The following is a 16,950-nucleotide window of genomic DNA, read 5'->3' as shown; positions in this document are numbered from 1 at the left end:
ACAGCCCTGTAGACCATGAGCTTGGTGGTAGTTACCCACTGAGCCACAGCTGACACTGCCAGCACATTTTGTAAAAGTAAAGCTTGTGGGATTCTCTGTAGGGTCTCCCACACTATTTTGGGAAACTGCTGCCGTCATCCACACCAACCCAAATCATTGGAACCTCAAAACAGGTGTAGGCCATCCACTCCCTTGAGCCGGTTTCACCATTCTGTTAATCATGCCTTACCTATACCTCAACTCCATTTACCTCCCTTTGATCCAGATCCTTTGCTATCTTTACCTAACAAAATCTATCGATCTCTGTCTTGAAAATTTCAAATGATCCAACAGCCACGGTCTTTTCTGAAAAAGTGCTTCTTGATTTCACTCCCAAATCGCCAGCTCTAATTTTACAATTATGCTTCCCTGTTCTGGATTCCCCACCAGAATAAATAGTTTCTCTGTATCTACCATTTGAATCATGGCTCTCCACCAACCATCCCCTTCTGCTATCCAGAATTTTAACTGCCACTCCCATCAGCTGCTGTTCCTCAGTTAATTCAGAGACCATGGTCCAGAACTTAAAGAAGGCTAACTTTGAAGGTATGAGGCGTGAATTGGCTGAGATGGATTGGCGAATGATACTTAAGGGGTTGACTGTGGATGGGCAATGGCAGACATTTAGAGACCGCATGGATGAACTACAACAATTGTACATTCCTGTCTGGCATAGAAATAAAAAAGGGAAGGTGGCTCAACCGTGGCTATCAAGGGAAATCAGGGATAGTATTAAAGCCAAGGAAGTGGCATACAAATTGGCCAGAAATAGCAGCGAACCTGGGGACTGGGAGAAATTTAGAACTCAGCAGAGGAGGACAAAGGGTTTGATTAGGGCAGGGAAAATGGAGTATGAGAAGAAGCTTGCAGGGAACATTAAGACGGATTGCAAAAGTTTCTATAGATATGTAAAGAGAAAAAGGTTAGTAAAGACAAACGTAGGTCCCCTGCAGTCAGAATCAGGGGAAGTCATAACGGGGAACAAAGAAATGGCGGACCAATTGAACAAGTACTTTGGTTCGGTATTCACGAAGGAGGACACGAACAACCTTCCGGTTATAAAAGGGGTCGGGGGGTCTAGTAAGGAGGAGGAACTGAGGGAAATCCTTATTAGCCGGGAAATTGTGTTGGGGAAATTGATGGGATTGAAGGCCGATAAATCCCCAGGGCCTGATGGACTGCATCCCAGAGTACTTAAGGAGGTGGCCTTGGAAATAGTGGATGCGTTGACAGTCATTTTCCAACATTCCATTGACTCTGGATCAGTTCCTATGGAGTGGAGGGTAGCCAATGTAACCCCACTTTTTAAAAAAGGAGGGAGAGAGAAAACAGGGAATTATAGACCGGTCAGCCTGACATCGGTAGTGGGTAAAATGATGGAATCAATTATTAAGGATGTCATAGCAGTGCATTTGGAAAGATGTGACATGATAGGTCCAAGTCAGCATGGATTTGTGAAAGGGAAATCATGCTTGACAAATCTTCTGGAATTTTTTGAGGATGTTTCCAGTAGAGTGGATAAGGGAGAACCAGTTGATGTGGTATATTTGGACTTTCAGAAGGCGTTCGACAAGGTCCCACACAAGAGATTGATGTGCAAAGTTAGAGCACATGGGATTGGGGGTAGTGTACTTACATGGATTGAGAACTGGTTGTCAGACAGGAAGCAAAGAGTAGGAGTAAATGGGTACTTTTCAGAATGGTAGGTAGTGACTAGTGGGGTACCGCAAGGTTCTGTGCTGGGGCCCCAGCTGTTTACACTGTACATTAATGATTTAGATGAGGGGATTAAATGTAGTATCTCCAAATTTGCGGATGACACTAAGTTGGGTGGCAGTGTGAGCTGCGAGGAGGATGCTGTGAGGCTGCAGAGCGACTTGGATAGGTTAGGTGAGTGGGCAAATGGCAGATGAAGTATAATGTGGATAAATGTGAGGTTATCCACTTTGGTGGTAAAAACAGAGAGACAGACTATTATCTGAATGGTGACAGATTAGGAAAAGGGGAGGTGCAAAGAGACCTGGGTGTCATGGTACATCAGTCATTGAAGGTTGGCATGCAGGTGCAGCAGGCGGTTAAGAAAGCAAATGGCATGTTGGCTTTCATAGCAAGGGGATTTGAGTACAGGGGCAGGGAGGTGTTGCTACAGTTGTACAGGGCATTGGTGAGGCCACACCTGGAGTATTGTGTACAGTTTTGGTCTCCTAACCTGAGGAAGGACATTCTTGCTATTGAGGGAGTGCAGCGAAGGTTCACCAGACTGATTCCCGGGATGGCGGGACTGACCTATCAAGAAAGACTGGATCAACTGGGCTTGTATTCACTGGAGTTCAGAAGAATGAGAGGGGACCTCATAGAAACATATAAAATTCTGACGGGGTTAGATGCAGGAAGAATGTTCCCAATGTTGGGGAAGTCCAGAACCAGGGGTCACAGTCTAAGGATAAGGGGTAAGCCATTTAGGACCGAGATGCGGAGGAACTTCTTCACCCAGAGAGTGGTGAACCTGTGGAATTCTCTACCACAGAAAGTTGTTGAGGCCAATTCACTAAATATATTCAAAAAGGAGTTAGATGAGGTCCTTACTGCTAGGGGGATCAAGGGGTATGGCGAGAAAGCAGGAATGGGGTACTGAAGTTGAATGTTCAGCCATGAACTCATTGAATGGCGGTGCAGGCTAGAAGGGCCGAATGGCCTACTCCTGCACCTATTTTCTATGTTCTATGTTTCTATACCATCTAGCATCTTGTATTCACTCTGGTCCTAGATCCCCACACACCTTGGCTTATAGTATTCAAATTCCACCATCAGGACAGCATTAGCTTACTTAAGCACTTCAAAATGATTGTCAGTTACTAACACTTTTAGAGCTGTACTATCATAGAAATTTCAAGTCCGAATCCTCAGATTTTGCCCAGAATCTGGGAATCTTTTGAGCTGCAGAGATATGGGGATCAAATGAAATGCGTGTTCGGAAAGCATTTTTTTTTTCCCCACAAACCATGACAAATGTGAATGCTGTTTCACAAACCATGACAGATGTGAATGGATTGGACTGTTTAAACTGTAAGCTTGCTTCCAAGTTCCTTCTCGCCCCCAGCATTTACTAATATGCGCCACTTTTCCTCAGCTGCCAAAGTAATCATCTTAACTGATTGGTAATAGACTAGGCATATAGGTTGTTGCATTTTACCGTATTACCTTGTTGCCTTACGGGGAGAACTGGCCATCTAGAGACACTGACTGCCCAAAAAAAATTGGCGAGGAAATCCTTGGAAATACTTATGATGGAAAATCTGCACCCTTTTAGATGCTTTCCTCTTCTTCCAATTGCAATTGTTGCATCAGTTTAACATTTATGTTGCTTCTACTACATTCAAGCCTGAGATACCTTAAATATTGTTCCAAGCTTTCAATTTTTGTAATAAAAAGACTTGCATTTATATAGCAATTTTCACAACCTCAGTACGACCCAAAGTGCTTTACAGTCAATGAAGTACCTTAAGTGTAGTCATTGTTGTAATGTAGGAAATGCGGCAGCCAATGTGCACACTGCAAGCTCCCACATACAGCAATGTGATAATGACCAGATAATTGGTTTTAATGATGCTGATTGAGGGATAAATATTGGCCAGGACACCAGAGAGAACTTCCCTGCTCTTTTAAATAGTGCCAAGGGATTTTTTACACCCACCTGAGAGAGCAGACATTGCCTCGATTTAACTTTTCATCTGAAAGACAGCATCTCCTACAGTGCAGTATTGAGGGCATGTCAGCTTAGACTTTTGTACTCAAGTCTCTGGAGTGGGACTTGAACCATCAACATTCTGAGTCAGAGGTAAGGTTGCCCCAAGGCTGAGTGTTAGAAACACTACTGTTTCTCATCTTCATAAATGACCTGGATACAGAAACTTGTAAACTGGTAAATTTGCATATTATACCAAACATGGTGGGACAGAGGATTCGGAGAGGCAATTCAGGAGTTGGATGGAATATCTAAGTAGATCAAAAATGGCAGATGAAATGCAAACAAACATGAAGTTCTGCTCATGGGAGGAAATAATAAGCAACATGATAAGTGTTGATATAGGTACAGCTGAAGTCTAAAGAGTCTAATTAGACTTGATCTGCAACTTTATATATATTAATGACCTGGACTAGAGTATACAGGGCATAATTTTAAAGTTTGCAGTTGACATGAAATTCGGAAATGTAAACAGTGAGGAGGATAGTAGCAGAGTTCAGGAGGACATAGACAGACTGGTGAAATGGGAAGACACGTGTAAGTTGATATTTGCATTTTGGAAGGAAAAATAAAGATGGGCACAATTTTAATGGGAGTGCAGGATCAGGGAGATCTTCAGAAATCTTTGAAGATGGCAGGAAAAGTTGATCTGGCTGTTAAAGCATATGGAATCCTGCTTTTATAAATACATGCACAGGTTACAAAAGGAAGGAATTCAGCTGGAATTATGGGCCCAAGTTTCGGGCCGCGCCTAGAACGGCGCAGCCCCGACCTGGACGCCCGTTTTTCGTGCCACAAAGTGCGCCTGAAAAATACTTACCGACTCTCCGACTCCCTGCAGGTCCTCTGGAGCTGGACGTGACGCAGCACGAGCTGTGGGGGGGAGCCAGGTCCCTGCGCTGAAAAAAGTGCTGGGACCTCTGCACATGCGCGCTACAGTGGGCGCGCATGTGCAGTAGCTCCAGGCGCCCAAAACTGTGTGGGAGGGGCCCAAAGCACGTAGCCCCTAGCCCTGGCTGAATGGCCTCACCAGGGCTGCGTGGATAAGGCTGCTCCTCCCACGCCCAGCACCTGCTTCCTCTCGACTTGACCCAACTCGACTCCCGTGCCCCCCCAGGACCCGACCCGACTCCCACTCGCCACGCCGTCCCCGGACCTGACCCCCACCCCCAGCCACCTACCTGTAAATCCAGTGCTGGACCTAAAGTCTTGGGCCTGGCCTGTTCAGCCTCCCCCCCTCCCCCCCCCCCTTCACTTCTCTTCTCTTTCCCCCCCCCCCCTTCACTTCTCTTCTCTTTCCCCCCCCCCCCTTCACTTCTCTTCTCTCTCTTTCCCCCCCCCCTTCACTTCTCTTCTCTTCTCCCCCCCCTTCTCTTCTCTTCTCCCCCCCCCCCCTTCACTTCTCTTCTCTTCTTCCCTCCCCCTTCACTTCTCTTCTCTCTCTTTCTTCCCCCCCCTTCACTTCTCTTCCCCCCCTTCACTTCTCTTTTCTTCCCCCCTTCACTTCTCTTTTCTTCTTCCCCCTTCACTTCTCTTCTACCCCCCCCCTTCACTTCTCTTCTCCCCCCCCCTTCACTTCTCTTCTCCCCCCCCCTTCACTTCTCTTCTCCCCCCCCCTTCACTTCTCTTCTCCCCCCCCTTCACTTCTCTTCTCCCCCCCCCCTTCACTTCTCTCTCCCCCCCCCCTTCACTTCTCTTCTCCCCCCCCCCCCTTCACTTCTCTCTCCCCCCCCCCTTCACTTCTCTTCTCCCCCCCCCTTCACTTCTCTTCTCCCCCCCCCTTCACTTCTCTTCTCCCCCCCCCTTCACTTCTCTTCTCCCCCCCCCTTCACTTCTCTTCTCCCCCCCCCTTCACTTCTCTTCTCCCCCCCCCTCCCTTCACTTCTCTTCTCCCCCCCCCCTTCACTTCTCTTCTCCCCCCCCCCTTCACTTCTCTTCTCCCCCCCCTTCACTTCTCTTCTCCCCCCCCCTTCACTTCTCTTCTCCCCCCCCCTTCACTTCTCTTCTTCCCCCCCCTTCACTTCTCTTCTCCCCCCCCCTTCACTTCTCTTCTCCCCCCCCCTTCACTTCTCTTCTCCCCCCCCCTTCACTTCTCTTCTCCCCCCCCTTCACTTCTCTTCTCCCCCCCCTTCACTTCTCTTCTCCCCCCCCCTTCACTTCTCTTCTCCCCCCCCCTTCACTTCTCTTCTCCCCCCTTCACTTCTCTTCTCCCCCCCTTCACTTCTCTTCTCCTCCCCCTTCACTTCTCTTCTCCCCCCCCTTCACTTCTCTTCTCCCCCCCCCTTCACTTCTCTTCTCCCCCCCCCTTCACTTCTCTTCTCCCCCCCCTTCACTTCTCTTCTCCCCCCCCCTTCACTTCTCTTCTCCCCCCCCTTCACTTCTCTTCTCCCCCCCCCTTCACTTCTCTTCTCCCCCCCCCTTCACTTCTCTTCTCCCCCCCCCTTCACTTCTCTTCTCCCCCCCCCTTCACTTCTCTTCTCCCCCCCCCTTCACTTCTCTTCTCCCCCCCCTTCACTTCTCTTCTCCCCCCCCTTCACTTCTCTTCTCCCCCCCCTTCACTTCTCTTCTCCCCCACCTTCTCTTCTTCCCCCCCTTCACTTCTTCTCTTCTTCCCCCCCCCCTTCACTTCTTCTCTTCTCCCCACCCCCCCCCCTTCACTTCTCTTCTCTTCTCCCCCCCCCCCCCCCTCCCCTCGCTGTCAGAAACACAGACATTGACAGAAGAGTAGTGAGAGACACACAGACCGACAGAGAGATAGAGACACTGACAGAGACACACTTGGGGGTGGGGGGGGGGGGGCGTCCCAGCACGCTGTTGGAGGACTCCCGGTGCTGCAGTCGCTAAGTAGAAAATGTTTTGTTTTGTTGATTTTTAAATTTAAAAACAAATTTTTTTGATTGATTTATTGATGTATTTATCATTTATTATTGATGATGGCTCTTTATTTGTAAAATTGAAGTGTTTAATGTTTGTAAACTTCTCTTTAAACCCCCCTACGCCTGATTTTCTAAGTGTAGGCAAGGTTTTTCAGAGCGTACAAAAATCTACACTTACTTCAAACTAACTTAGAATGGATTAAGTTTTCACTGCCTAAACTTTCAAAACGGGCATAAGTGGCCAGACACGCCCCCTTTTGGGAAAAAAAATCTGTTCCAAACTGAAACTGTTCTAACTGACTAGAACTGGAGCAAACTAAATGCTGAGAATTGAAATTTCTAAGATACTCCATTCTAAACCAGTTGCTCCAAAAAAACAGGAGCAACTCAGGCCGCAACTTGGCCCCATAGTGTTCAATTCTGGCCACCACACTTTGGAAGAGTATCAAGGTCTTTGAGAGGATGCAGAGATTTACTAAAATGGTACCAGGGATGAGGAACTACAATTTCGTGGAGAGACTAGGGAAGCTGGAATTGCTTTCCTTAAAGCAGAAATGGTTATGGGGAGATTTAATAGAGGTGTTCAAAATTCTGAGGGGTTTTGATAGAGTAAATCGGGAGAACCCCTTCCCACTGGCAGGAGGGTCAGTAACCAGAAAACACAGATTTAAGGGAAGATGAGGAGACATTTTTGTAACGCACAGTTATGATCTGGAATGCACTGTCTGAAAGGGTGGTGGAAGCAGATTCAATAGTACTGTATCTTCAAAAGGGAATTGAAATATTTAAAGGAAAAATTTCCAGCACTATGGGGGGAAAGAGCAGGGGCGTGGGACTGATCAGATAACTCTTTCAATGAGCCGGTATATGCACGATGGTCCAAAAGGCCTGCTATACTGTATGATTCTACGTCCAACCAATGCAGAAGTACAATGAACAAAGCTAGTAGAATGTTGAACTACATAGTCAAAACCGAATATAAGTCAGAAGAAATCATGATCAAACCGTCTACTCTGGTCAGCTAGCATCTTGAATACTGCAAGGAGGTTGATGACTGAAATGGGGGACTTTAGTGCCTTTTGAGTGGGTGAACTAATAGGGAATTCCTGTCCTCATCTAACAATCTTGTGAAGTGAAAATTTGATTATTTTCTAAGAATCACAGTTTTCTCCAAGAAATGGGGGAAAGAGCAGGGGCTGATCGAATAAAGACCAAGTTACTATTTAAATGGCGAAAGATTGCAAAATGCTGCTGTACAGCAGGATCTGGGGGTACTTGTGCATGAAACACAAAAGGTTAGTATGCAGGTACAGCAAGTGATCAGTAAGGCCAATGGTATCTTGGCCTTTATTGCAAAGGGGATGGAGTATAAAAGCAGGGAAGTCTTGCTACAGCTGTATAGGGTATTGGTGAGACCACACCTGGAATACTGCGTGCAGTTTTGGTTTCCATATTTACGAAAGGATATTCTTGCTGTGGAGGCAGTTCAGAAAAGGTTCACTAGGTTGATTCTGGGGATGAGGGGGGTTGACTTATGAGGAAAGGTTGAGTAGGTTGGGCCTCTACTCATTGGAATTCAGAAGAATGAGGGATGATCTTATCGAAACGTATAAGATTATGAGGGAGCTTGACAAGGTGGATGCAGAGAGGATGTTTCCATTGATGGGGGAGACTAGAACTAGGGAGCATGATCTTGGAATAAGGGGCCGCCCATTTAAAACCGAGATGAGGAGAAATTTCTTCTGAGGGTTGTAAATCTGTGGCATTCACTGCCTCATGGAGCTGTGGAAGCTGGGACAATGAATAAATTTAAGACAGAAATAAACAGTTTTTTAAACAATCGGGATAAAGGGTTATGTGGAGTGAGTCCATGACATTGAATGGCGGAGCAGGCTCGAGGGGCCGTATGGCCTACTCCTGTTCCTATTTCTTAATATTCTTATGTTCTTTTCTTGGATTGCTGATTTTGTGTTTTTTTAATTTCGAAGGAGCTTTGGCAAGTTGCTGCAGTGCATCCAAATGCTAATATGTTTGAGGCTAATGTGAACACTTTGCCCACTATCCTTATTGTACCTGTAAAGTTTTCTTTCTTCACATTGCTTGTTCTCGTCTCTGTATAAAGACCACCCCTGAAGGAAATATCCACTAATTCTGCTCTGCCTCACTTCAGATAGAAATTGGCCACCCTCAACATTCTCTTTCATCTACCCTTTTTCTGGCTCATAACTATTTGCATCCCTGTTCCTTTTCTGTATCCAGAAGCTAAAGAAGGCAATGCTCCTAATGTTTCCAAATGCTGCTGAAACTACTGAGGTCATGCAGCCATTTTTCTCCATTTTAAAATGAAATGTTGTCATTTGTTTAAATGCTTGACTGTCAAATCTTGTCATATACTAAAACTGAATTTGTGTTCCTGTTAATCAGAAGAAGTCAAAAACAGTTTGCCGACGACTCCATTGAAGTGGATGCAGTATCTGATGACCTGTGTATGAAATATGATATGAACTACAAACATGCTGGCATGTGCCTTATCTTTAACAACAAGAATTTCCATCCAAGAACAGGTAGTTACACGTTTCGTTATATGTGGATGTGTGGAGAATAAGCACTAAAATGGAAAGATTTCTATGCAATTTTGTGTTCTGCGTAGAATAGAATTTAAATTGTGCTTGAATCAAAACCAGTGAAGTTATTAGTTTATAATCAACTTTTGCTACGCAAGTATTCTGTCTACAGATAAAATTGTTCTATGTGAAATACTTGCGTTTAGATGCTTATTGACTATAATCTGCTCGTGCCGTTGAAAGTAGTGCAGACAGCATGTGACATTTGTGTTGCCTGCTAATTAACATATTGATCCGTGCAGCCCAGCGACGAGAGCGCTGCTGAGCGCTCAGCATGGGGCCCCAAGTTTATGGGATGCTAGCTCCATTAAAAGCTACCCTCCAGTTTTAAACACAGTCTGCACTTCTTAAAGTGGAGGTGCATTCTGCATTCGGCACCTCATTGTACTTGTTATCAGCTGTGGCTCAGTGGGTAGGACACTTGCCTCTGAAACAGAAGGTTGTGCATTCAAGTCCCAATCCAAGAACTTGAGCACAAATCTAGGCTGACACTTCAGTGCAGTGCTGAGGGAGCGTTGCACTATCGGAGATGCTGTTTTTTGGATGAAACATTAAACCGGGGCCCCGTCTGCGCTCTCAGGTGGCTATAAAAGATCCTGTGGCACTATTTCAAAGAGGAGCAGGGGAGTTATCCCCAATGTCCTGGACGATATTTATCCCTCAATCAACATAACAAAAACAGATTATCTGGACATTATCACATTGCTGTTTGTGGGAGTTTGCTGTGTACAGGTTGGCTGCCGCGTTTCCCACATTACAACAGTGACTATACTCCAAAAGTACTTCATTGGCTGTAAAGTGCTTTGAGACGTTCGGTGATCGTGAAAGGCGCAGTATTGCATTCTTTCTTCTTCAAGGCAACTGTCAGGCAGTTATGGCTCATTGGGACCTAGTGCAGGGGGTAGAACGGAGTAAGCAGGTCCTCCAGATTCACAGTAAGAAGGCAGTGGGAGCTGATAGCTGAAGCGGTCACTGCCAGCAGTCTTGCCATGAGGGACTGGATCCAGTGCTGAAAGAAGTTTAATGACCCCTCACGTGTGGTCAAGATCAGTGAAAGCATTTTCAAATGCCGTATTGATCAATCTCTATTAATCACGAATCATACCTCTCATTCATAGCTTCACCTCTCCCTCATACGCCTACCACTCCTGCAAGCCTCACACCCACATCTCACCTTGTACACACTGCTAGCTATTCACCATGACAGGCACACCACCCAAACACATTTCACCGCAGGGTAACTGCAACTACAACCCCCATGACTGAGAGCAAGTAGTGTACTCCGAGGTCTTCTAGTAGTAACCAACGTTCAGCAGCACTCCTTGCACACTTTGACAACTTTTTGAATCACTTGCAGAGTTTGTAGGAGTACTGGTTACTGTAAGAGTCAGTATAAAAACAATAATCAACTTACCTGTAAGTTGGATTTATCCCTTTTAGGTAGCGTTGGTGGGGAGGTCCTTCGTGCAGCTGAACGGGTGTTTACTAGAGGGCGTTGAATGGTGCTGCGACGTCTAAAATAGCAGATTGTGCGTCAAGTCAGCGTTTCACACTGTCTGATGTCACGATCTGCCTACTCTGCATACTGCCAGTGCACACATGTAACACCTGCGCTTTCACCCTCAACAAAATGGCGAACATCGTGAGTCATGCACGAAGTGGTCAGGCGTGAGGTGAATGCCACTTTTTAAAAAAAAAAAAAAAAAATTTAAGTCCATAATTACTGACTCTAAGGTGCCGAATTTCGCTGCCCTTGTCTTAATACTACATATGTTGTGGGTTTAGAATTCATCTGGTAAGCGATACAGATCAGGAATATCCTAGGCTTGATGCAGTTAGCTGATTGCAGCTGAGGCAACAACAGGGCCACTACAATTCATCTTTATGTCCCTTGGTTAAAGAGTGAAAAGTTAGGCAGGATTACTGTTCCTAATCCCTATCTCTGCTGCAAGTGCTGTGCAACAGGATCAGCCTTGGCTATGTTCTTCGACGGTCAAATACCCTGTCTGTAGTGACCTTGACAGTCGCTATCAAGGCTAACACCTATATAATACCCAAACGGCCGTTATTTAGGAGGATGTTCGATGCCTGTAGAATTGATACCCATTATGAAATCAACAGCTTGAGAGAAATTGGCGAGGGGGTAAAATTAGTTATTTTCTTCCTCTTAATTTTATTAATAATCTTCCACTGTTTTGTAGGCATGAATAAACGTAATGGTACGGATGAAGATGCTGGTAATTTGGCAAAGACATTCCAAAAACTGCGTTTTAAAATTATGGTTCATAATGATCAAACGTGTGATGAAATGCTTGAAAAATTGAAAAATGGTAAGTTTCGTCAAAACTAGGATGAGATTTAGCATGATTTATAATAGTTTTGCAATTTAAAAATCTAAATTAAACTCTATATAATGTGATCAGTGTGCTTGATGATTTTTACTTCATCCTCAAGTTGTAGTCAGAGTAATCACTTTCTTATGATGAGAAACTTGAGATGCTGAGACTACAGGGGTATTCCAAGACGTTTTAATAGAATTATGAAGGGTTGTGATCGTGAATGGGGAAAGACAATATCCTTTAGTTGGGGAATCAGTGAAAGGGGGGGGGGGGTCATCAATTTAAAATAGTCACAAATCAAGAAAAGTGATGAAGAAAATGGATGATTGCACCATGGAACATTTCACAATGAGAAACAGAACTGTGTATCAAAAAAAATTCATTTTTCTGTTACTTCTGTTGCTTAATGTAAATGAACAAAGAAAGCATCCATCATTAAAGCATTTAAAATAGTAAGGCACCTGGCCCTCAATCCCATATAGTTCCTCTCCAGTCCTGCATTAATTTCTTTGCCATCCAGCCACATTCTGTATTAAAATAAGAGTGTATCAGAAACTGGTAAAAAAATAAAAAATTAAAAGCTCTTTATCTGAATGCACGCAGCATTTGTAACAAGATAGATGAGTTGATGGCACAAATAGATATAAATGGGTATGATCTTGATAGCCATTATAGAATAGACAGAAAGGAAAAGGAGGTGGGGTAGCTTTGTTAATAAAGAATGAAATCAGTGCAGTAGTGAGGAATGATATTGGCTCAGAAGATCAAGGTGTAGAATCAGTTTGGGTGGCGATAAGAAATAATATGGGGAAGAAGTCACTGGGCATAGTCTATAGGCCCCTTAACAGTAGCTACACTGTTGGATGAAGTATAAATGGGGGAAAAAAATGGAGGCTTGTAAAAAAAAAAAGGGCAATTTTAATCTTATTGATTGGATAAATCAAATTGGCCAAGTTAGCCTTGAGGATGTGTTCATGGAGTGTATCAGAGATGGTTTCCTTGAACAGTACGTTGTGGACCCAACCAGGGAGCAGGCTATCTTGGATCTGGTATTGTGTAAAGAGACAGGATTAATAAATGGTCTCACAGTAAAGGATCCTTTTGGGAAAGAGTGACGATTAATAAATGATCTCATAGTAAAAGATCCTCGAGGAAAGAGTGACCATAGCATGGTTGAATTTCAAATTCAGTTGGAGGGTGAGAAGATTGGATCTCAAACCAATGTCCTGATCTTAAATAAAGGCGATTACAAAGGTATGAAGGCAGAGTTGGCTAATGTGGACTGGGAAAATAGATTAAAGTTGATAATCAGTGGCAAACGTTTTGGGAGAGAGTTCATAACTCTCAGCAAAAATATATTCCAGTAAGAAGGAAAGACTTTGAAAAGGGAGAACCATCTTGGCTAACTAGGGAAGTAAAGGATGGTATCAAATTGAAAAAAATGGCACACAAAGTTGCCAAGATTAGTGGGAGGCCAGAGGATTGGGAAATTTAAAAAAATCAGCAATGGACGACTTTAAAAAAAAAAATTATAGAGGGAAGATAGAGTATGAGAGTAAAATAGCAAGAAATATAAAAACAGATAGCAAAACCTTCTACAGATATATAAAAAGTAAGAGAGTAGCTAAAGTAAACGTCGGTCCCTTAGAGGAGGAGACTGGAGAATTAATAATGGGGAACAGGGAAATGGCAGAGATTTTGAACAAATATTTTGTATCGGTCTTCACAGTAGAAGACACTAAAAACATCCGAATAATAGATAATCAAGGGCCTATAGGGAGGGAGGAACTTAAAACAATCTATCACTAAAGAAAAAGTACTCGGTAAAATAATGGGACTAAAGGTGGACAAGTCCCCTGGACCTAATGGTCTGCATCCCAGGGTCTTAAAAGAAGTGGCTACAGAGATAGTGGATGCATTGGTTGTAATCTACCGAAACTCCCTGGATTCTGGAGAGGTCCCAGCGGATTGGAAAACCGCAAATCTAACTTCCCTATTTAAAAAAAAAAGGAGCTAGACAGAAAACAGGAAACGATAGACCGGTTAGCCTAACATCTGTCATTGGTAAAATGCTGGAGTCCATTATTAAGGAAGCAGTAGCAGGACATCTGGAAAATCATAATACAGTCAAGCAGAGTCAGCATGGTTTAATGAAAGGGAAATCATGTTGACAAATTTTCTGGAGTTCTTTGAGGATGTAACGAGCAGGGTGGATAAGGGGGAACCAGTGGATGTGGTGTATTTGGATTGAGAGTGTGTAAAAAGGCTGCGAAAGTGGTAGCTGGCTAGAGAAGGTGGCAAAAGGATGGAGATAGGGAATCATGGGAAAATAGCTAAAGAAATGGTCAAGACGCAGACAACTGCAGAAGCAACAGAAAGAAAAGGGGTTACCAAGAGTTGAAGTTGAGGTTAGACACGGGTCATGAGAAAGCCCAAGGCAGCACAAAGAAAGAAAGCAATCCTAGATAGGAAGGGAAAAGTAATAGCTTCTACTGATAAGGAGGAAGAGAAACTAATTGGGTTCTTTACTGATAAGGGAAGACAGTGTAGCAAAGCTATAACTAACCTACCTGACACCAGCCCTAATTGGGAGACTTTCTTGCCTGCCATTGGACGTACTCCGGGAGGGGGGGGGGGGTGCGGGGGAGACAGAAAGGGATTGGATAGACCAAGTGCTAATCATATGTGTTCTGTTTTGAAATGTATATCTATTGTGCTTTTCACGCTGAAAAGGGACTTGTCCAGGGGAAGGTAAACAGGTTCTGATTGAGAGTGTTCCTTTTGTCATGACAAGTCCCGGCTGGAGAATCTTCAATAATAGTCTTTTACAGAAAAGGCAAGAGGTGTTCGCGTCAGTGTATTCGCTGAAACAGATTGAGGGAAAAGAATCCGTATTAACAGGATTTCCAGAAGGCATTCGATAAGGTGCCACATAAAAGGTTACTGTACAAGATAAGAGCTCACTGGGTTGGCGGTTATATATTAGCAGGGATAACGGATTGGCTAGCTAACAGAAACCAGAGTGGGGATAAATGGGTAATTTTCTGGTTGGGAAATGGTAACTAGTGGAGTGCCACAGGGATCACTGCTTGGGCCTCAACTATTTACAATCTGCGTGATTGGAAGAGAGGGGTTTGGGAAAACCAGTGGTACCCTGCTCCTGACAAAATGCCTAGAACACGACCATGTCATCACCAACACCTTGTTCCGCCAGAGGGACAAGTACAAGGCATCGTGCCAACACCCTCGGTCCAAACACTGGCTCGACTACGTCATCGTTCGAGCGAGGGATCACAAGGACGTGCGCATCACCTGTGCCATAACAGGAGCTGATGACTGCTGGACGGACCACTGCCTAATCCGTTCTATCATCAACATTAATATAGCCCCAAAGCGACGATGCCGCAGAAAAATCAATGCCGGGGCACTCAAAGACCCAGCTAAGAGTGCCCTATACAGCCAGCGCCTCACTGCCAACCTGGCGACCCTTGATGACCCCGAGACGCAGAGTGCCCACAGCGCTTGGTCTGCCCTCCAGACCACCATAATCAGTGCCTGTGAAGAGACACTCGGTCACTCAACCAGGAAATACTAGGACTGGTTTGATGAGAGTGACCAGGAGATCTAGGAGCTAATAAACCGCAAGCGCAGTGCATTTCTGAACTTAAAGCAACAACCCAACTCCGGAGCAGCAAAGCAGCTCTACATACGACTGAAGGCCGAGGTCCAACAAAAAACCCGCGATCTAAAGAATCGATGGTGGGTGGAGAAAGCACAGGAAATTCAGCAGCTGGCTGACAGCCAGACGTGCGAGGATTCTTCACCGCAGTCAACTCCACGTACGGCCCAAGCACGCAAGGCCCCACCCCACTGCTGGCCAAGAACGGGGAGGTACTCAAGGACACCGAGGCAATCAGGGCCCGCTTGAAGGAGCACTTCGAAGATCTCGATCGCGACTCTGCCTTTGACACGAGTGTCCTCGACTCCATCCCGCAGCAAGCTACGTGCCACCATCTCAGCAAAACCCCAGCAAAACCAAAACACGAGGTAAAAAAGGCCATCCGTTGGCTCAAGAACAAGGCATCAGGTGCAGATGGAATCCCCGCTGAGACACTAAAGTAGGACGGAGAGGCACTATTGGCTTGAATGCATTACCTCATCTCTCTCATCTGGAAGGAGGAGTGCAGGCCTGGAGATCTCATGCCGTAATTGTGACTATCTTTTATTTAAAAAAAGGGACGAGTCTGACTGCGGCAATTACTGAGGAATCCCCCTGTTGGCCACTGGGAAAGTCATTGCTCGAATCCTCCTCCAACCGTCTTCTCCCTGTGGCTGAGGAGCTCCTCCCGAAATCACAGTGTGGATTCCGTCTGCTACGGGGTACTTCGGACATGATCTTCACGGCCCGACAACTGCAACAGAAATGCAGGGAATAGCACCAACCCTGGTACATGGCCGCCTTTCACCTCTCAAAACGCCTTTGATACTGTTGATCGCGAGGGATTATGACGTGTCGTCCGCTGTTTCGGCTGGCCCCAGAAGTTTGTCACCATCCTCCGCCTGCTCCATGACGACATGCAAGCAGTGATCCTGACCGACGGATCCACCATAGACCCAATCCATGTCCGGACCGTGGTCAAGCAGGGCTGAGTAATCATGCCAACCCTCTTCTCGATCTTCCTCGCTGCAATGCTCCATCTCTCGCTCAACAAGCTCCCCTCTAGAGTGCAACTGAACTATAGAACCAGTAGAAATCTGTTCAACTGTTGTTGCCTCCAGGCTAGATCCAAGACAGTCCCATCCTCTCGTCTAACTACAGTACGCAGACGACGCTTGTGTCTGCGCACATTCAGAGGCTGAACTCCAAGCCTTGGCCAACAACTTCATCGAAGCGTACGAAAGCAATGGGCCTTACACTAAATATCTAAGACAAAGGTCCTCTACCAACCTTACCTTGCCACACAGAACTGTCCCCAGTCATCAAAATCCACGGCACGGCCTTGGACAGCGTGGATCACTTTCCATACCTCGGGAGCCTACTATCAGCAAGGGCAGACATAGACGACGAGGTCGAACACCGCCATCAGTGCAGACTTCGGTCACCTGAGGAAGAGTGTTTTCGAGGATCAAGCCCTCAAATCTGGCATCAAGTTTCTGGCCTACAGGGCTGTAGTGATACCCGCCCTCCTGTATGGTTGAGACGTGGACCATATACAGCAGACACCTCATCGCTGGAGAAATACCACCAACAGTGTCTCCGCTAGATCTTTCAAATCCCCTGGGAGGATAGACTCACCAACGTCGTGTTCTCAATCAGGCCAACATCC

The 16,950-nt window shown here is 45.5% G+C and overlaps 2 protein-coding genes across 7 annotated transcripts in view; one reads left to right on the top strand and one right to left on the bottom strand.

Moving 5' to 3' along the window:
* Positions 1-16,950, top strand: part of LOC139263158 (caspase-3-like) — a 47,666-nt gene that overhangs the window by 12,266 nt on the left and 18,450 nt on the right. For all 4 annotated transcript variants that reach the window (XM_070878832.1, XM_070878823.1, XM_070878804.1 and 1 more), the window contains exons 3-4: positions 9,085-9,224; positions 11,486-11,614. In XM_070878832.1, the coding sequence (XP_070734933.1) occupies positions 9,085-9,224; positions 11,486-11,614 (269 nt within the window). The remainder of the gene's footprint in view (positions 1-9,084; positions 9,225-11,485; positions 11,615-16,950) is intronic.
* The window catches only part of primpol (primase and polymerase (DNA-directed)), a 94,015-nt gene that overhangs the window by 65,506 nt on the left and 11,559 nt on the right, over positions 1-16,950 (bottom strand). The gene's annotated exons all lie outside the window — the stretch shown is intronic.

Source organism: Pristiophorus japonicus, chromosome 1 (genome assembly GCF_044704955.1).
Source record: "Pristiophorus japonicus isolate sPriJap1 chromosome 1, sPriJap1.hap1, whole genome shotgun sequence".
Lineage (NCBI taxonomy): Eukaryota > Metazoa > Chordata > Chondrichthyes > Pristiophoridae > Pristiophorus > Pristiophorus japonicus.
This window is presented reverse-complemented; position numbering and strand designations above follow the sequence as displayed.